A 21,486-nucleotide genomic window follows, 5' to 3' on the forward strand; every position below is an offset into this window, starting at 1 on the left:
AATGTCAAAAATACATTTATTAACAACATTTTATCGACTACATTAAGAACAAATCAAAGCAGTTATCACAAAGTGAGCTGGTTATTTCTCTCAACAAATATAGAAAACTACAGATGATTTAACTTCAAACTTTTCAAAAGTACAACAAGGTACAAAAATAGCTTTAAAAAAGTATGTTTTCTGCTTCTGCATGATGTTACACGTTATGCACGTAATGCCAGTGTGTGTGTGTGTGTGTGTGTGAGTGTGTGTGTGTGTGTGTGTGTGTGTCTGAGTGTGTGTGTGTGTTTGTGTGTGTGTGTGTGTGTGTCTGTGTGTGTGTGTGTGTGTGTGTGTGTGTGTGTGTGTGCGTGTGTGCGTGTGTGTGTGCGTGTGTGCGTGTGTGTGTGTGTGTTGAAGTTTGCAGGGTTTTTGTTAGCGCTTTATAGTCGAAAAGTATCATTCTGCCTCTTCACTGCCCTCTTGTGGCCAATGTCAGAAACTGAATCATCGAACTAGTGAATACACTTTTAAAATATAAATACATCTGTATAAACTGCACGGGATGGAAAGCCTAAAAAAGGGAAGAGAAACTTTTAAAACAGTAATTTTCTGTTTCTGTACACTTCATAACCACTTGATGAAACTGGATAAACAGTTATCAGAGTTAGCTCTAAACTCACTAACAACTGTTCATCCAGTTGTATCACTCCTCAAGTGGCTGTTCATGCACTGACATGAAGGTTCATAACTTTGAGCAAAGGGTCGGGGAAACCCTCACCTCAATGCAGAAAGTCTTTAATATTCAGCGCTCAGTTTGTCATGGTTGGTAGTCAGGACTTCAAACAGCCCTCTTGTCTGATAGAACCTCATAAGCTCCATTTGCTGCCTCGCTTTATCCTTTTGTTCTGTTTAACCACTGGACATTTCTCCTTTGGCGCGTTTCTTTCAACATAATTGAATCCTTAATGACTTTACAGAGCGCTCCACTTCCCACAGCTAACTGAAACACACTGTGTGTTTGATCTGGCATTACAGAGAGCGGACTAAGTTCACCATAAACAGTGTGTACAGTGTCACTTCTTGTTAGTGTTTACACTTAGATCCTCATATGTTTGTGTTTGATCACGGCTGAGTATTTTTACGTTTTTATTTGGGGAGACAGGAGTAAATAGAGTCAGACATCAGGGAGAGAGAGAGAGAGAGTGGGGATTGACATGCGGGGAAGGAGCCATGGGATGCTCGCTAACCACTAGGCCACCGGCGCCCCAGTGCTGAATTTTAGTGCAATCAAAAGTATTCAAATGTTCAAACCCTGGCTCTAAAAACGCTTCCAGGTCCAATAGTAATGTAATTGATTTAGACATGTGGTATTCATTTGACAAACCTTTTGATATTCTGGCTTGGGAACGCACGTGTTACTACTGAAGTTCATTCTAATCCGTCATCACACTGAGTCATCATGTAAGACCTTAAATCAACATGCACATTGGCACGACGCGGAAACAGAGGCGCTGCTTAATAGGCAAGGCAGGCAACGGCTTCGCTCCTCCCCGAGGGCTTAAAGGGGACATAGTCTGAAAAATCCACTTCTACAGTATTTTTGAACATATATTTGGGTAACCTGAGTGTCTACTGACCCACAAAATGTGAAATAAATCCATCCAGTCCTTTGTTTGTGGTCTGCATAAGTCTTACAACACAGAGAAAAATGCTCCGTTTCAAATGTGCTCTCCTTGTGATGTCACAGTGGGATTCTGGTAAAAAAAAAAATCCTCTCCTCTCCCCTGATATCTCCATCCATGGACTCCACCCCCAGCCTAGAACAAAATGTTTGCGCATGTCTGCCATTTTTTATTATTGCTAGCGGAGGTGTGGTGTCTACTGGGAAAACTCAGGGGGGGGGCTCATTGCATTTAAAGAGACACACACACCAAAACGGAGCATTCTGAGAGAGCTGGTTTATACAGGGTCACAAACCTCCTCTGGTGCTTGATTCATGTTATATTTTGACCAAAGCACAGCACAGATGTTTCATTTAGACCACAGGGGACTGTTTGAAAAGGGGGGAAGGTGTGATAATATGTCCTCTTTAAAAATGTTAAACCACTGCAGTGGCTCAAAATGTGTAAAGTTTCCTACAATGACAGTAGGAAGCACTCCCTAAAGGGGCCCCATCTGATAACACACTGCGCTGCTAATCGAAGCTGGCCAGTCGACTTGATCTTGAGCTATGTAGAAGTCATTTTAATGGTGCTTAATTTAGTTTGAGAAGTCTGATTTCAGTTTGTGCTAATAAAGCTATATATGGTGGGATCATTAAAATAAGTTTTGATCTGAAATGGAAACTGCTTTTTATGTTGAATAATGGATTTATTTGGGCATATTTTTGGGAGGTATTTTGAGTTATGAGTGGAGCTGAGTAATTAATGAGAGGAAGTTGAGAACATCTTTGTCTGTGGTGGAGGTGTAGGAGCGGCACGCCAAATGTTTTCCAATCGTGTTTAAGTTCAGAATTTTGATATATTAAGTTTGGATTCTGTTTTGTAATTTGTGGAAACTGAAGTGAATAAACTGGAAAATGAAAACGAGTCGTAGAGTATCTAGATACCCATTAGAAACTAGCAAATTGGCAAATTTTGAGTCGTATTTTGCGTGTAAAAAAAAAGTAAACTGAGCGTTTCTTCTTTTGCACTGACAGTCGTTAATGTGAAATGGACTTACAAACTGATTAGTGACTAACTCTGAGCTTTGTCAACTGTTTAATTAGCTCCAGAAACGACATGTGACCTTTCTAATGTTAATTCTTCATCTTTGGCTAAGTTGTTAACTTAGCCCCCCCCCCCCCCGGTCGTCTGTGGTCGCTGTTTAGGGAGAGAATTCAAAACAGCATCGTAGGTGATGGTTTTTCAACCTTATCATAGACGGCTTCTTTATCAGCCCTTTCAAACCAAAACGTCTTCCCTGGACAGGATGTGCACCTAAGCATCCTTAAAGGGAGTGTCCTTTGTCCTTCAGATGAAAATGGACCACAGACTCCTGTCCTGAAGATCTGGCTCTTCTACGCTGTGCCATGCGTTTGTGTATTCTGTTCAGACTTCATACGGTGTAATAAGGTGGGAGAAAATGTTGAGGAAAAAATAAGAATGAAGCGTAAAAACCAAAGCAAAATGTTCAGTGTTTTATTTAAAAACTATAAACAGTCACCAAAGTAAATAAAGCCAATCTCTAACAGACTGTTAGGTCTATGTATAGTCACACATCCTACTGACACCGCAGAAATGAGGATGGTTGGGGGTCGCCCCGGTCAGATGCTAATACGACAGGCAGTCATAAATGTTACACAACACACGGTAGAGAGGACAGTCTGAGGACGTGAGCCGGAATGTGGCATGGTATTAAGAATGAAAAAATAGTACAATAAAACTCCACACTATATTAAGATAGAAAAAAGTAGTGAAGAAAATATCATACCTGCACGTAAAGCAAAGAACACAGGAGAAAACCTGTATAAAAACTCCATGTATTTAAACCAATTTACAAATACAAAAAAATCTTGGTACGCGCGCACTGTGCCCGTACAATGACAAAACGCTTACAGTGGATATATGTTACTTGTGTGTGTGTGTGTGTGTGTTTGTGTGTTGAGGGGAGGGTGTGTGAGGGGAAGAAGGGAGGGGAAGAGAATACCTTCAATATTTTTTTTTCTTCTACAAAATGACATGAGATATATTATTCCATACTCTTTCAGCCAGCAAAATGAGTTCTACAAGGTATTATAATACAAAAAATGTCACAGTTCCACAAAAAACTGTTTTCCCCCTCCCTAAGCTTTACAGCATCAGTACCTTTGCAGAAGTATTTACAGGTTTTTAAGTACATTCATCCACTGCTGAGTATAGAATCACATTAGATACAAGTGACCAGGGATCATTAAAAAAAAGCAAAAGAAACAAAAAAAACAAACTATTTTTTATTCAATCCTACCAAAGTAATGCTTCTATTACTCCACAGAGCAAGTTCTCCAGTGGCTGCATCGGCATGAAAGAGGATCTTCTTTATATATATTCACAACATATTTACAAGATTCTTTTTCATTAATTGTAATGGTATTCATTTCAATAATAAATAAGTGAAAATATATTGACTCAAGTAAGAAAACCAAGCTACCAAGTTTCTAAAGAAAAAAAAAACATTTCTCTGGGTGCGCCAGTTGCCAGCCGAGTCTGCCTCCACCCCAACCCCTGTGGGACACCTACCTAAGCCCCGCCCCCTCCGCCTCCTCGCCCCACCTGTACTCTTCAGTCGACCGCCGCTCGCTCCAGCGCACACACCAGTTCACGGGACGAAACGAAAATTAACACACACACACAAAAAAAAAACCTTGAACAAAATGTGCTCGTGTTTGGGGTTTCATCGGTGGAGTCCCTCAGGGAAGCAGTCTCAAAGAGCTCCCCCTGGTGGGCAGCTGGTGGAAGACCCCGTGGCAGTTTTTTTTTTTTTCCGCTGTGTGTGTGGATGGAGGAGGGCGTGGGTTTTTTTTTTTTGAACACAGGTTGGTGAGGGAGGAGGAGAGGGATGAGAGGGAGGCTGAAGTTTGCCAGGCTCAGAAGAAAAGGAGGGTCTCTGGTCTTCTTCCCGCCCCCTCTGCTCTCCCCCTATGCAGACCTGCTACGGCTCACTGGTGGCTTCCTCCTCTCGTCTCAGGCGAGGGATGAGCGAGACCGCGTGAGGGGATTGTAGAGGTTGTCCTTTTGGCGTTAAGCCTGGAGCGAGCGCGTCAGTTCATAAAGGCATTTGGCGAGCGTGGTGGAAACCTCCATGTTACTTAGCGCCAGCACAGAGAGGTGCGTCTCATGCCTCTTTACCAACCTGAGCGACGAGGGGAGACAAAAAGTGAAATTTAAGATAAAGATCCAAACAAGAAAGGAATCTTTGAAAACCAGAAAGTGCACTGAACACCTCCTGACGGCTCGTAGGACACTTACATGCGACCACAGTCCGAGTGCTTGGCGATGTTCTTTAACGTTAAGGCAGCAGTTAGTCGAATGTGTTTGGTCACTGGTCCCTCTTTCTCATCCTACGAGAGAAAAACAGACACTCAATACACGCATTCAATTTCAAAGAAGATCGAGGTTCAGTAGGAGAAAGAAGAAGAAAAGGAGGGAGCTGGCTCGCACATTTGACCCCAACAAGAATAAACTTATTTGAGTCAGCTCCAAAGGCTGCTGGGAGCCAGGCAAAGGGAGCTAATGTTAGCCAGGAGGCTAGCGCTAACAGCACTGATAGAATGTGCATATGTTGATTTAAATCATATCCTGGGAGGGCCACTACACCGGGCCTTTCAGGGGCCCAGACATTTCTGCGGGGGGCGGGTCTGTTCACAGTAGCACATGCTAAATAATTATCATTTTAACTATGCAGAAAATGTTTAGATGAACTCCAACGGATCAGGTTTTTTTTAGGTTTTGAACAGACCTTTTTTTAGGCAGATTTTTTACTTTTTAAAGACGTGGAAATAACCAAACACTTTCCCCGGCACTTTTCCAGTCTTTGTTATGACCTGTGTGTGAACTATAAAGTAAAGGAAACAGAGGGATTTAAAGGCTTAAGAGCTGCTTATGTCCACCTCGGCCGACTAATAACTTCATAAGTCACACAAACCTGTGTGTGTGTGTGTGTGTGTGTGTGTGTGTGTGTGTGTGTGTGTGTGTGTGTGTGTGTGTGTGTGTGTGTGTGTGTGTGTGTGTGTGTCTTCAATAAGTGTTGGGGAGAGATGTGATCATACTCACAGTGAAGTCCCTGAAGACCAGGTTTCGAGAGCCTCTGCGTAGGGCCATGAGAGCTGCGCTCGGATGATTCACGATTGCTTTTGGTGCTCGCGGTGCCGGGGAACTGCCTGCTGCTGGCGGAGTCCTGACAGGACGAGCAGACACACGGCACGTCAGGGTTATTAGTCAAATACTATTCATTACTTTAATCTAGGTTTTATTGATCCTTAAAAAGGTTCAGACACAAACTAAGCAGGTTTAAATTGTAACTTCAGGCATCAATAATGGAAAGAAAGAAAGTTGAAGAGAAATGTGATCTTACTGGGAAGAAGTCTGATTGGGACTCTGCGCCTGCTGCTCCTCCAGTTTGAGTCCAGCTAGCAGAGCCTCTCGAGAACAGTGTTTGTCCTGGAAGAGAAAGAGCGCAAACCATTAAGAATCATCTTGTTCTGTAGTTTTTCGTGGAGTTAAAACTTCCTGTTTATGTTGCAACATTAATATAAAGAAACCTGTAAAAATAAAAAGCCAAAAAGCAAATCATCTGCTGTTGGAGGTGGAGGGGGTCTCACCTGTAGATGTGTGATGAAGGACAGTCTCTGCCGGGGGAAAGAGTCACACCCCTCCCACAGACAGTGACCTCCGTACACGCCTTTCCCGCCGTGTTGCGTCGCTGCGTGGTAAAACACCTGAGACGGCGTTTCAAACCACCTGAAGAAGAAAACAAAAAAACAAACAAAAACGATCAGCAGGAGCTCGAGCGCTTGTGATAGCAATGAATGAGAAACAGCTCGTCTCCATGACGTACCGTTTACAGGACGGCCACAGACACTTGAAGTTCTGTCCGGCTTTCCTGCTCTGCTCGGGCGCTGCTGCGGGGGTTAGCTGTGCTGGGAGGTGAGGACTGTGGTTACCTACTGGTGCAGGCTGGGATACTGGGGGCGGGGATGGGGTTATGGTAGGCTGTGGAAGAGGAAGAAGTCAAATAAATACAAGTAAATAAGAGGCTATCAAATGATAACCCTAGATCTAATTCTTTTTTTTTATGGCTTTACTACAGAGACAGGAGAGTGGATAGTGTCAGAGATAGAGCGGGGATTGACAAGCTGAAAAGAACCCGGGCCGCCCGCTTGGAGGGCAGTGGCTTCTGTACATGGGGCGTGCACACTAACCCCTATGCTACCTGCGCCCCCGACAGATCTAATTCTGAACAGAATAACATGGAAGATAGGAAAAAACACTAAATCTAAAAAATATGAGTGCTGAAAAATAAATGTACAATTTGAGGATTTTAGTTCTTAAAATCTTGTCGGCTGAGAAGTAACACAGGCCTTTCCTACTGACATGAGTTGTTCTCTCAGCTGCTTTGCTGTAGGAGGTGGGTATCGGTGAGAGCCACATGGTCTTAACTGGCTTTACCTTCTTAACCTCCAATCAGGGCGAGAGCTTAAAGGTTGCTACCATAGTAACCTGTCCAAAAAGATGTATGTTTGGTTTTAAAACACTAGTTTCTGGGGTTCCAGTGGCCTAGCGGTTAGTTTGCGTGCCCCATGTACAGAGGCTGTGGTCGTCAAAGCGGGCAGCCCCGGGTTTGAATCCAACCTGTGGCTCCTTTGCCGCGTGTCATTCCCCACTCTGACTCCATCCCCTCTCTCTAATAAGAGCAATAAACAGCCAAAGAAATCTTTAAACATGTTTCTGTTGTGACTCGTCCTGCAGGTTTGAAGAACAGAAAGACGTCAAAGTTATTTATATTCAAGCTCTGACTTCTGTGCACAGACACGAGTCCTTTTGATATTGCCAACTGAGGACACAACATTTCAGCCCCTGTATGTATGTGTGTCTCAAAATAAAAGTCATGGAGGCATAATGGTTGGACCAAGTCGTCCCTCCTCTGTGCTTCTGCAACGCCCCGATCCAATGTAGAACCACACACTGGGACACCAATCTTACCCCGTAGCAGAATCACTATCAAAGTACAACAGCGTAATGATGGCTGAGCTTTCTTACGGTGCTGTTGCAGAATCGTATTCTGAAAACGGCTTCTGAGCATCTCAAAACAAGTTACTGTGTTAATAAACAACACAGCCGGTGTCATGACATCCACGCAGAAACAGACTAATGTAGAAAGCATCGGACCAAAGAGTTTTCTTGATTTAAGTCATGGAAAAATACTGTAACGAAAAACATTCAATAACCTGCAGGGCAATAAACATGACTAACATTTATAAAATAAAAAATTAAAATTAAAATTAAAAAAAAGATACCTAAAGCAAATGATTCACACACAGAAATCGGAATACAAAACTCCCTTTCTCACCTGCAAACATCTATAATGAAAGATTTTAATGTGTGACTTTTCTACTACACAATGCACCGCCTCAATGCAGTTACATAACTGTTCATTTCTACACCAAAATAAAAACACACCCTGTGATGAATCTGACCAGGAGGGGCAGCAAAGAGCAATGTTTCAATGAGCCGTCTGTGTGTTCTACCAGCATGTACGAGGGGACACACAAACTGCCAAACACATGGAGTAATGTGGGCCAGACCTTTTGTTAACTATTGTGACATGACATTCATAACAAAAGCAGCAATGATATATCTGGTTGGATTGTCAGAAACATGAATACATGTTCCTCATAGCCAATCACAGCAGGTCAAATTTGATTCATTTCAACAGCTGCCCTGAAGGATGGAGGGAGGCATCTCTTTGTATGGGTCTGTCATGATTCATGATAGCTGGAGATCTGGCAACAATCTTAAGAATTTAAACATATTGAATATAAAAAAAAACAAATTTTTGTTCCCTTAATTCATTCTTTAAAAAAACAGAAGTCTTTGTTGTTCTACTTAAGGAGATGCAATCAACCTGTCAGCTACAATGTGAACAAACACAATCTGTTCAGGTGAATGTAAATAAACTATGAGAGTCATGGGGTACCTTTATACAAAAGGATTTGGTAAACTAGGAAAAACATGGTAGCCACAGAAACCTGCATCACTCGGTAATACTCAGCGTTTGTGACAGAGGAAGACACATTTAGTGTCAGACGTGACATCCAGTCACACTACGAGAAAACACGGTGGGTAAATGTGGCCTACTGTTAGACGAACCATACAATGACTCACCGTTAAGCCAGCTGCCTGTGTGGGCGAGCAGTTCCTCTGCTGAGTGGCGTTCTCTATTGCTACTTTGGCTACTGTGCTTGGGTCTGTTCCTGCTGGCACCGCCACCATGGTGGAGCTGCTGCCGGCGTTGTTTGGGTCGCTGATGGTGATGATCCGCACGCCCACTTTGTTGGGAATCCCGGAGGACGCCGCAGCCGTGCCGCGGTCCTCGTTCTCCGCCGGTCTCTTGAGACCTCGAGCCTCGGAGGCCACTCCGTTCGCAGGAGAGGCGGCGGGACTCTGAGCGGAGAGAGTAACAGTGGAGAGGAGGGTGGAGTTGGGGAGCAGTTGCTGCCTAAGCACGGGCGTAGCGTGGGCCGGCCCTAAAGGTCCATTGGATAGTTCCGAGGGAGGCTTGTTGCCTACTGCCTGGGGTCCGTTGGCCAGGCGCTCGGCCTGCTGGGCTTTGGCAGTGTCCTGCTGGGGGTTAGGAGGAGGACTGGGGAGATGAGGGTCTGACCCGTGACTCTTCTCAGTGGGGCCCACCTCCCCGTTCCCCAAGTACTGTTTGGAAGCAATGTGATTTGGAATGTTTTTGTTGAAGTTGCCACCACCGTCGCCCCGATCAAAGTCACAAACCCCGTTGACTAGAGTCTTTTTGGGGTCGGGGCTTCCTTCCAGGGGGGTGTTTGGGCCTGGGGAGAGGGCCTGCTTCCCATTAGCAGGGTGACTCTCCGTAGCCGGGCCGTTGAGCGCCCCCTGGCTGTTCCCTGAGTGATATGGAGGTAGATTAGACTCCATGCACTTCCGACCGTTTAGCAGCTTGGCCCCTGCCGCCACATCGCCGTTACTGGTTTTCCCGTTAGAAGAGTCTCCGTCCGCTAAAGAGGAGTTCTCCATCACCTCGATCTTTCTCTCGTGGATGTGCAGCCCCGTGGCGTCCTTGGCCTCCTCCTCCTTTTGACAAATGATCTTGTCTCCTCTGAGGGGAGCTGGCAGTGGCGGCGGAGTAGGTGGTTGAGGAGCTGTGGGGGCGTGGTGGGGCACCGTTCCTATAGAGAACGGAGGAGGGGGAGCTGCGGGAGTCACGGCCCCCTGGCTGACAGCGGTCACAGCAGCAGTAGATGTGGTGAAACCAGTGTTGGGGACCACGGTGAACGTGACCTGTCCAGCCGCCGTGGGGCCCTGGAATAAGGTCGCCGTCCCCGGGCTACTCGTCGAAATGAGCTGGCCGGGCAGGAGCTGCACCGTCTGGAGGGCAGGGGATCCCGCAGCGGGAAGCTGACCGGGAACCAGCTGAACATTGAGCTGCTGGGGCTGGGGAGAGGCATTCTGGGGGGTGTAGTTGGTCTGGTAGATGACCTGTGGACTGGGGGCTATCGTGCTGTTGGGGAGGGGCACCTGTGGAGCGGGAAGGATCAGCTTTCCTCCCGGAGTCGAAGGCCGCTTTGGAAGCAGTAGCTGTTTGATCAAGCTGGACTCAGTGGAGGTAGGCTGAGAGGGGGGAGGTTGGGACATGATTTGGAGCGGGGGCTGCTGCTGAAGCTGCTGCTGATGCCGTTTGATGGACAGAGCTTGGCTGACGGTTTGACCGGACTGAACCTGGGTGTTGGAGAGAGAGGTGGGAGGCAGACAGGGGCTGGAAGCAGCGCCGGGCTGCCCGGCTATCTGGATAGTCTGGGCACCCGGAATGGCGGAGGGGTTGGCGAGAACAATTTGGTGTATGGCGGGGGTGTAGACGACACTCTGCTGCTGGTTGGAAGGGGCTATCGTGGTCGCTGGTCCACCCGACTGGTTTAGCGCTGGTTTGGGGGCGATGTTTTGAAATGTGACGCGCGACGCCTGTGAATTGGGCACGCCCGCGATGGAAGAAGAGGGCGCGGAGGCCGCAGCGGGACACTGAGGGTCCGCCTGGGGAGGGGTCTGAGTGATGGGAGGGCACACGCCCTGCACCCTGGCTGTGAGGATGTGGCCCTGCGGTACCTGCTGAAATAGTGTGACAGGTGTCCCGGTGTGGATCATGGGGGAGTGTTGCTGCTGCGGTTGGGGGGGAGGTGCAGCCTGGGGGCTGTGATTTTGGGTAGCCGGTGTTGACGTTGGAATCTGGACCACTGGACCAGGTCGGACCAGTTGCTGCTGCACTGCTGCCAGAGGATTCAGGGGTAACTGCGGAGTCAGCTGCGGGGACATCGGGTGACGGGGAACAGTCGGGTGACTCGCATCTTGTGCAGGCGAGGCCATGGAGGGGGAAGCACCAGCGGTGCTGAGGCTGGATCCAGGGGCCCTTGCAAACTGGGGTCCAGGACTGTGATGCCCAGGAGGCAGGCCTAATAACACAGTAACACACAAACAGAACTGTTTAGGTCCAAGGTAAAATGAACTCGCTACTTTTCAATGTTTCAGGGGACTTTTTTCTCTTTTTGTATAAAGCCTCTAAAAACAGCGTCATGAGAAGACTGTGATGTTACATTAGAATTAAATACATTTCCATGCATGATCATCCACTATAGGTGTTATTTCTGTAATCAATAAAGGCCTCCCCACTAACCGGGACCAAGACATACCCGACACCAGAGTGCCCCGAGACCGAGACATTTAGGGATCAAGACCGAGACAAAACAAAGACCATAAATATCACATAAAAACCTCATGTGCGCGTCACTCATTTAGACCGTAACACCGGGAAGATTTTGGCCGTAACTGGGGGACAAAAATCTAACTTCAAATGAATTGAAGTAATTTTTTTTTTTTTAGAAAGAGGTGTTTTCCTTCTGATCACAAAAATGATGTGGAAAAATAGTCTATCAGTGGTGGTCTTCACTGGTCTGAATTTAAAGTCCGGAGTCTGCCAAGACCGAGTAAAAATGCTTTCGATTTCAACACCGAGACCTTCAAAAGGTGGTCTCGAGACTAAGACCAAGACCAATTTCGAGTACTACAACACTGCTATGAACAACTCAAAAGAAAGCACATTTCCTTTGACATTACGACTTTATCTTATAACCATATAAGAGGACACATACTGGGAAGTAGGATGACTCTGTTGATCTATTCAATCAAGGCTGTTATAACCATCATGTCTTTCTCAGGAGCAGCAAAAAGACAAAAAACACTCAAACAACTAAATAAACAATTCTCGTAATTTAAGTATTATTTCAATTTCATGGTCACAAACAAAGCAGCGGCTCCTTTTACTTCAGTTGCATGACATTGTTTACAGTTTAGCGGCCTTCCTTTCAGTTTTTCTGATATGCTCCTCGTCCTGAACACCTCTTTACTTTTTTTTGCATTTCTAATCACTTCAGCCATCTTGGTCACAGCAGTAGCAGCTCTGCTTTCTTTGCAGAGACCCTACAGCGTGCCTCCTCCTTCATCCGTAACACTTTAGCTTTAGACATTTGGACTTTGTCTGTCGGGTTTACTAAATGCTGAAAGGTGTGAATCATTTCAGCAGGAAAAGAGTCTGCATGTTGGTTAACGGAACGAAGCATTTTCCAGATTGTATTTACAGAATGAAAGAAGGTAAACATGATGAATTCTAAGTTGTACCTGAGGGCGGGGCCTGAGGGTCTCCAGGAGCATCGTGTCGGGCTGCTGGAGGCGGAGGAGCTGCTGCTGCTGCTGCTGCTGCTGGGCTCTGCTGATGTTGTTGCTGCTGGTAGTACAGCTGGATGGGCAGGGGGATGGACCTTCTCCTTAACCCTACCAGCATGATCTGAACCTGACCGTTGGTCTTGGCCTCGTCTTGCCGCCTCATCGTGTGGTTGGGGAAGACAGTTCTGTGATTGGACGGGAAGGAGGAAACAAAGGGAATCATGATTTAGAGATATTCTGAGCCTGTACAACAGTTCAGTAAATATTCTTAAAGATGTTCTTTCAGAGGCTGAGAAAGGGGGATGGATAGAGAAGTGTCCTGACAATGTTGAAAGCCTCATGAAACATAACGTCCATTCATTAAACTAGGAAACAGTTTGCAGGTGCCTAGGTGTCGACAAGACATTTAAGGCTGTATTTGTTTGAAGAAAAAGGAGATGAAAACACACTTAAGCAGTTTCATGTTAGAAATCAGTGGCTCTTCAGAGGACAGCACCTTTTACAAGGAGCTACATGCAGAAGTGCCGCTCACATTAGCTTGTTTCTTGGTATTCCTTCAGTGTTGCTCATTTGTTTGGTTTTTCATGGGTTCTAATAATTTGCCTAGCTGTCCTCTTTAACACGAGTGAGACTCCCTGTCTGCGTAGACCATCTTTGCAAGAATGCACAGTGTTCATGTGTGTAATCCGACACGGAGAGAGAGTCTGACTGAAACTTGGAGAAGTGACAGGAGAGCTTAGTGGAGAGGAGTGTTGTCTGTTTGTAACGTGCAGCATGCAGGAGTCGGCGTTCACAGCTCAGTAAAGCAGTTGATTCCCTCAATGTGACCGACGAGCCTGTTTGTTACGCTTGTAGTCCAACATCAGAGCGCTGGGTCTGAAACCATGTCATGAAGGTGTGGGCTCGATCCAACCCAATCACAAGTTTTAAAAACATGCCATCATTCTGTGGCGGGCGACATAACCGCTTGGCGTTCCGCCGCTCCCCTGCTGAATCACGTCTATTCTGACTATTTACTCTACCAGCCACGAATCTCACACACAGTAAGAAGTACCTGAAATAATTATTAAACACAATATAAACTGGAAACAGCTACAACAGGCAGAGAATAGTAACTAGGATGTAAACAATCTAAATCAGGCCACAGTCGTTATTCAGCGCTCTGTTCTGTTGGAGGTTATTTTTAACTCCATAACGACTTCCTTTTTTTTTTTAAAGTTAATGTCGTAACCTTCAATCTACCAGAACGTCCCCCCTTTATTTCAAAATAAAAGCACGGTTGAATTCAAACAGCAAGTAAAAAAAACTCAGCTTAGAGCAAATCAAAACTTCAAAATAAAAGCCTTTTTAATTTTTAAATGCTGAAACTTCAAACGTGATTAAAAAAACGATTTATCGCGTTTAACTATCAAAATTTACGATAGACAGTGATTAAAAAACGTAATCGATTGACCGCCCTGATAATTACATTTCATTCTAATTAGATATCCTTGGGGTTAAGTGAACTCATCCTAATAAGACTGATTTGATTGGTTGACTGGAAATATAATTTGTGACTAATCTATCTGCCAAGACGAGATCGCTGGAGGGTACGAGAAGCATCGCATGGAGACTTACCGCAGACATTTGAGGAAGCCGGTGGAGTTTAAGATGTTGCTTCGTCCCATTTTACTGCACGTGGAGAGGTACTCGGAGTACATTTCTGATCGCGACACAGAGCCATCGCCGTGTGTCTCAAAGTGTGCGTTGAGCCTGGAGGAGAAAAAAAAACACACAAAAAACTCCAGACGGTAAGGACAGGACGATTTCAAACTGGGTTTTATTTTTTTTAGCTGAACAATCAGAATTCACATCTCTTGATGACATCATCTTACCACTGCAGTGTGAATTTCTCCCCGTCTAGTTCAACGATCCCGGGTGGAGGTTGGGTTGGTTGGATTGGAACCCTCGTTACTGAAAAAAGAAAGACGAGACATTTAAGGTTTCAGGTTTTTCGTTGCACTGGAAAGCTTTAAAAAAAAAAAAGAGTTTTGAGGTTAGATTGCCCACTGATTAAAAAAAAAAAAAACTTCAAAACTGAAACACTCTGCAGGCTGACCACTAGATGTCAGTGAACCACTGAGAGCACAGGGATGACACTACCAAGGTGAGGTGTGTTTAAATCCCACCAGGGTTAGACTGTTAATTCATGGAAGTCATGGTGCTGTTTGGAAAGCTGCTTTTAAGTCTGCCTTACACGTCACCGTCTTGCTGTCACACGAGGATATGAGCAGGAGGCAAACAAACACATATTTATTGTAAAGCTGAAGACATCTCAAACCAATCAGGTGTTACATTTATCAGTCAAGTCAAGGAAAACATGATTTTTCACTTTGATTATGATCTATATTTTCTACATCCAACATTGTTTTCTGAACACTGGTGTATAGTTTCATCATGCTCAGCTCTTTTTTTGGAGTGTTTTTGGGGATTAATTGGACAGGACAGCTGAAGAGAGACAGGAGATGTTGGGAGGAGAGAGCAGGGGATGACGTGCCTCAAAGGGCCGAGGTCATATTCAAAGGACTATACCCTCCGTACATGTGTCACACGACATAACCGCTAGGCTATCCAGCACCCAATGTCTGCCCAACTCCAACACTCCTTATCAACTAGCTAATAATTATTTTGGAGATTAGGAACATCTGTCCTCTCGATCAGTGTGACCTCTTCTAACGGGATGTTTCTCCATCAAATGTCAGGGCAACTTATTCACAGAATAAATGATCAATCAATAAGCAACAGATATTTCATCCAGGACCGGGTATAAAAACCAGACCAGGCTTGTAAACAACCTGCTGAGAGGGATTCAGAGCATCTCTCTCACAGCTCAGCAACAGGAGAGTTAGTATTTGTAGATGAATTAGCATTCATAGATTCAGAGAACAGCAGCTCTGGGCAGACGTTACATTGAATCACTTTTGTTTCTCTCTGCTCCAAACACACAGTCAAAGACATGAAGACCATCTTTGGTTGTTTTTTTTAATCATGTTGTGTTGAACTGACTCAACACAAACAGACATTTGACCTCTTGTTATGTTCACTGCGGTAAGTTAAGAATCTGTTAAACCACTTCATACAGCAGGTCTACCCGACACCTTCACTTCATAAACCCAAAACCACAAAGCCACTAAAATCCTCAGTATGTTTATTTATTTGCGTCAGATTGTGGCATGATGTCATTAACAGCGGTCTGGCCTCAGGACCCACCTCCAACTCCTCCGTGAAATTGCTTTTTCGACCAATCAGATTTCGGTCGTTACAAAACATGTCACTGAAGCAAGAAACGGAAGGAAGCCAACATGTTCAAAAAACACTTCAGACTTTTGTTTACAAGTTTTTTTTCCAGGCACATTTGCGACCCACTGAAAAATGGCTCCACGACCTACTACTGGGTCCCGACCCACCAGTTGAGAACCACAGATTTATGGGACCATTTTGAAGTCTGATCTGCAAAGCTGTAGGAGCCATAATGTGTATTTATACCTCTGTTGATTATTTGTTATGTTGCACTCCTTATAAGGGTTTGATATAATTACGGGTAATTAGCAGTGGTCGAGGGCTTTACCTTATTTGACCTGTTGAGTTGTGAAGCGGGAGGCTGGACAAAGAGGGCGAGTGGGTTTGAATATTTTCTGTTTACAGTCACTGTAATCATCATCATTATCTACATCTTTTGGACTTTTTGTTTCAGACTATTTTTCCCCTCTTTTGTTTAATAAATCAACAAACCTATCTGGACTTTGATTTGATTTGTTTTAACCAACGAGTCACAGGCCCACTTAGTCTCAGTGAGGCATTCTTCAATCTTAGCCACCACTTTAAAAGAAATCTGGCCTGTGTGAGCAGAACATAGAGGTTTTTAAAAAAGCTTACCATACATGGAGAGATGTGAGAATCCTACATGAGGTTTTTATTCAATTCAATTTCAGGTACAGCATGAACCTATTTCAGATTCCCAGAGGGCCATAATGAGTTTAGAAAAACACGAAGTTGTGTTACATCCCCCCCCCCCCACCTCCCCTCCTCAGGTAGCACTAATCCTCTGACCAGTTCATACACCGCTCTAATCAAAGCATCACACGCTGATTTGACTCTCCTGGTCATTTTCCTCGTTTGCCTGGCAGGAGGCTGAGTGTGCATTGATTGTCACTATTTTCTAATCAAAGAGCACATGTTCAAACCAACTCTCTTCTGAGAGTAGGCATGATGAATTATTTAAAAAAAGACGCTCACCTGGTGCTGGACCTCCCTGCACGGCTGCAGGAACCTGCTCCACCAGCTGTGGTCGAACCTCGGCGGCTTGGTCGGCGCTGGCCTGATGCTCGATCAACCGCACCGCTGTGAGGGCGTCGGGTCCGAACGTGTGAAGGTCGACGGACACTAACCGCACTAACAGGTCTGAGAGCAGAGAGAAGAAGAAACACATCAGGTTTAGAACAAAGAGGGGGCCTGGATGAAATCATATTTCAGTAATCTATTTAGCAGATAAAAGAAATGTTTATTGTACTCGGACAAACTAATTCAAAGCAGAGCCTCCTTTTTAGGATAAAAGGAAGAACAAGTTGTCCCTTAAGCTGAGTGTGCATAAATGGAAAAACAAGCGTGATAAACTCGGCAGGGTGAAATGTTGCCAAAAATCCAAAAAGCTCAAGTGACATTAGATTTCAAGCCCTGGATTCACTTAATCAGTAATAGAACAAGAATGAACTTGTGTTTAAAAGTCACGCAAAGTAGCAAGAGAACATGTGAGGGGGGGGAGGAGTCATACCTATGCTGTGGTCGACTGAGGCGATCTTGGTACAGGGATTCTCTCCGAGCTGGGCCAGCAGGTAGAGCACCTCCAACGAGGCCATGAGGAGCATGAGGTCAGGCAGGGTGAGGAGCATCACCACCTCCCTGTACGAGTCCTGGTCCACATACTCGCAGATCAGCACGCTGTTGTCCTCGGCCTTGCTGAGGTTGCCCAGAATTTCCATGGCTGAAAGACAGAAAGAACAGAAAACGCGTTGCACTTAATATGCTGCAGGAGGCATCTTAAACAAAAAACCAAACAAAAAAAAGAGGTCACTACAAGAACACAACAAGACCTCTCACCTCTCATTTTGAGAAACCGGTCCCTGGACATCAAGCATTTGGTGATGGTGTGAAAGATCAGATGAGTCGTCCGAAAGTCAACAGGATCCAGCTGGAGCTGCAAGAAGTCAGACGAGAGTTATTCAACGATCCTGCCACCAGTCAGCAGGTCAGCTGGAAACAACCGCATCCCTGCTGTCATTCAGGATTCATAGAACAGTAGTTACATTAGTAACCTTTTGTTTGTTTTGGTTTCATGCTGGTGCTCAAGGGCGACATCTACTGGATTAAAAAGACACACATTCTTCCTTTAAACAGCTAAAATAACAAATAACTTAATACCGGTAAGTATGAGTCACTACGGGACTACAATATTAATAGGCCGACCAAAAAAAAAGCGCCAACCGAGAGCTGCACCTTGTCAGATGATTGAGAGCCGCTTACATCTGTTCATGTTCACTGAACAATCTGAGTGTAGTGACCGCTCACAGGAGTGACAGCACTGAAGCTATCAGATGTGTGCATGGCAATGAAATGTAGATTCTGTGATAGTAATTAACGGGATGATCTCACAAAAGTCCCCAACAACACAAAGGAATAAGGTAGTCAGGAAGTTTTTTTAACTGGCCCGAGCGAGCCAGTAGATCGTGCTATCAGCTGGCCCGGAGTCTTTGGATCGTGCGTACAGGCCAGCAGGGCCAGTTATAATGACGAGCCCCGTTCAACAACATCATCTATTCTTTCATTTTCAGCTCTCGACCTTCAAAACATTCTTTGACGCCCCAAACATACACACCAGTCAACCAGATACATCCAAAGTGGGAGCAGCCCCCAGTCCCAACATCTATGGCGCTTTACTGGTATTTACATTTTGGACAGTGACAACAGATAACGCAGAGCTTAGCAGTATCATATCCATCATAAGAATTTGTCTAGTGCCAGAAATGCAGCAATCCAATTAAAGGCATCAAAGGCTTGAACTGATCCTATCAGGGACCCTGTGCCTACAGTTTCTAAAAATAGATATGTGCTCATTAACATCTCCTACCAATAAATGTGATAATACAGTCGAAGCAAGCCTTCAGTGTGTTCTCAGACTATTTATGTTACAATCTCAGTTTCACATTTTCCCTGCATTAGTCTGGAAACTCTGCACCTGCCTCAAAATGTGAGATTTCACCTTTGCCAAATTAATATGTAGAAATTATTCTGAGAAACAGGCTGCTTGGCAGTGACGCCGCACACCATCTGGCAGACATCGTTTCTTAGGAAACCCTGACCGCAGCCATGACGGATTGTGTTTAATAACATTTCATCCACTTGGTTGTCCCAGATGAACCCTGTGGACTTCAACTCGTCTTTTCATTGCCAATCAGTCTGATTTCTGGAGAAGATGGTGTTAGCTCTTTAGTGAGCTGACAGAGTGTTCAGGAAATTATCATCCTTTTTTTCTTTTTTTTTTCCACACGAGGCAATCGGTACCCTGCCTAAGCACGCCTCACCCTCAAAGTCCAGTTCGTTCCTTGTCCCTGGCTTCGGCACAACAAAAAAAATCAGGACTTGTTTCGGAGTGGGAATTGTTGGGGGATTGTCTTTCAGTGTGTATCCAGCGTCACTTCACCCAGCTAGTGATACCGCGTTACTTGGGCTCTGTTTGCTCTATGGATTGGTTGCATACTAAAGAGTGACTTTGTAACATTTAGCAGGGAATGATCCAGTCCAAAACACGGCTTTCATGCACTATAGTTTGTAGACTGTGCCCTCCAGGTCCTTAAAATAAAACTGTTACTTCAGAGGGGGGTGAGCTAGTCAGCTGTTCTTGCTTATGCGTGTTTTCTTATTCTTGGTTTTGGAAAACATGGTGGGAAAAACCCCTCTCTACAAACTCTTTCTGCCTTTTAGAAGTTGTAACTGTTAATAGAACTGCACTGAATAGTACTTAACAGCCACATGTTTTTTTTCCCTGCTCGTTCTTCAGCTCTGATTCGAGCTGTTTTGGAGTAGAGATGATGCCTCAAGACTAGACAGTTAGCGGTGTCACACTAACCTACATTTGGAAACAAAATCTTCTGCATCCCTCCCTGCACTCTACACCACTGTGCAGACTCAAATCCTGCAAATTAGGTTTTTTTTTTTTTTTTTTTAAATGCCGCCCTTTCTGAAAGCATGCTGGTTTCATTTGGCAGATTTCTTTTTGGCATCGAAGAGTTTTGAATCCACCCCAAACGGGAACACGGGACTCACCTCGGCTGCCACGTTGCCCAACGTGTCAAGTCCAAGCTGTCGGAGTGAGATGAGGTTACAGTGGGCACAGAGCAAAAGGAAGCGCAGGCACGTTCGGTTGGCCGCCAGCAGCTTGACGTTGGCCTCCTCGAAGGAGAGGTTCCGCAGGATAACGGCGACCTGAAGCACCCGCTGGGCCTCCATGTCACTGATACCCGAGTTCCGCGGCGGGTGGAAGAGGCTCTGCCAGCGCTCCTCACACGACGTACCATCTGCAAAGAGAGCAGGGGGGGGGGGGGGCTTAGAGCTCTGTGCCAGGTGATGGTGTTTGAACATATTGTTCAACAGGAAGGCGGTTTCTGAAATTCAACTTTCAGGATCCAATCAACATTCATCCAACTGGTTGTTCTCTTGTCCATCCATCTGATCTTTTCTTTTAAGTATTAGTGAAAATAGTTTGTAAAATAAAGGATGTGTTTACAAGGTTGGGTATCAAGGAGAAAGCAGGATTATATAAAAAAAAAAAAATGTATCCCGCTTATAGCTACAAAAGGAAGTCAAAGTAAACAAAGCCTGCCTGCATGTCGCAGCACTTCAGATGTCAATAAAAACGCCGTGGGAGTGTACAAGAGAGAAAGCCTTTTATTGTTTTCTGCCGTTTAGAGCACAGAGTGTGTGTTTACCTTGTGCTGGGTTGTTCTTGTCCCAGATCAGCTCCCTGACTTCAGAGTCCTCCACCACCTCTTTCCAGAACTGCAGAGGAACAGCAGCTGTTAGCATTGCACTCAAAAATGACACCGACAATTCAAATGTTTCCAAATCCCGTGTTATCAAATCAACTGTCACGATCAGAACCGAGGCGCTGAACTCGGTTATTCCAGAAACCAAAGTATGACCTCAACAAAGAAACCTACATACTCATGTAAGCACTTTTACACTAAAACCTTAAAGACACTTCCAACAACGTATCATCATACTGACAGCACATTCACTAAATGCAGCCTGGAGACTACATTACCCACAAATCAACTTCTTGACTGCAACAGTTTGGCGAGTGACTCTGGTGTGTTATGTTATTGGCTGTTAATGCAGTCTAGAGCAGAGATGATGAGGGAGCGCTGGTTAGCTCACTGAGATAAGATGATAAATACAAAGACAACATAAGACGCTGAGAGTCGATTGAAAAGATTGGGACTTGTTGTTGCACCTCGTTTAAGATCTAACTTGTTTAGCATGAGAACGTCTGTTCTGCTTTCTTTTCTTTTTTGTTGAAACTTTGTTCTGTTTTGTTTTGTTGTGATTCAAGCTCAGAAGCCTCCTGACAGAATACTTCATGTGAAAAGGGAGGGAGAAGTGACAGGAAGCTTTGAGCTCACACCTTCTTGTACAGACTCAAGTGACATCACCCGAGGCAGTCTATCAAGCTTTGCGCCGCTTCCTCTGGATATATTTAAGGCTTTTTTTTTTCTCAATGATGCATGATATTGGATTACACAGATATGTAGATATTTTCCAATTCACATTGCAGATGTTGATATATTGCACACACAAAAATCTCAATTAACTACTTCTATTCCTACTTGGTAGGCCATCACTTGGTATGTGATGGTCGATATGCAGAGTATTCAAAATGTTCATGTTCAATAGACAATGTGTAGTGATGGCAGTTCATTATCTTAGCAGTCAAAGGCTG

The 21,486-nt window shown here is 44.9% G+C and overlaps 1 protein-coding gene across 1 annotated transcript in view; it reads right to left on the reverse strand.

The window, feature by feature from the left end:
• Nucleotides 1–3,145: 3,145 nt before the first annotated feature.
• The window catches only part of arid2 (AT-rich interactive domain 2), a 39,886-nt gene continuing 21,545 nt past the window's right edge, over nt 3,146–21,486 (reverse strand). The window contains exons 7-21 of the mRNA XM_061030455.1: nt 20,477–20,546; nt 19,815–20,065; nt 17,592–17,688; nt 17,266–17,475; nt 16,731–16,895; nt 14,330–14,408; nt 14,073–14,207; nt 12,411–12,640; nt 8,883–11,188; nt 6,556–6,710; nt 6,320–6,458; nt 6,073–6,158; nt 5,772–5,895; nt 4,968–5,059; nt 3,146–4,851 (exon numbers count right to left, since the gene is read on the reverse strand). Coding sequence (XP_060886438.1) covers nt 4,740–4,851; nt 4,968–5,059; nt 5,772–5,895; nt 6,073–6,158; nt 6,320–6,458; nt 6,556–6,710; nt 8,883–11,188; nt 12,411–12,640; nt 14,073–14,207; nt 14,330–14,408; nt 16,731–16,895; nt 17,266–17,475; nt 17,592–17,688; nt 19,815–20,065; nt 20,477–20,546 — 4,251 coding nt within the window. The 3' untranslated portion in view covers nt 3,146–4,739. The remainder of the gene's footprint in view (nt 4,852–4,967; nt 5,060–5,771; nt 5,896–6,072; nt 6,159–6,319; nt 6,459–6,555; nt 6,711–8,882; nt 11,189–12,410; nt 12,641–14,072; nt 14,208–14,329; nt 14,409–16,730; nt 16,896–17,265; nt 17,476–17,591; nt 17,689–19,814; nt 20,066–20,476; nt 20,547–21,486) is intronic.

Source organism: Labrus mixtus, chromosome 22 (assembly GCF_963584025.1).
Source record: "Labrus mixtus chromosome 22, fLabMix1.1, whole genome shotgun sequence".
In the NCBI taxonomy this organism is placed as follows: Eukaryota; Metazoa; Chordata; class Actinopteri; order Labriformes; family Labridae; genus Labrus; species Labrus mixtus.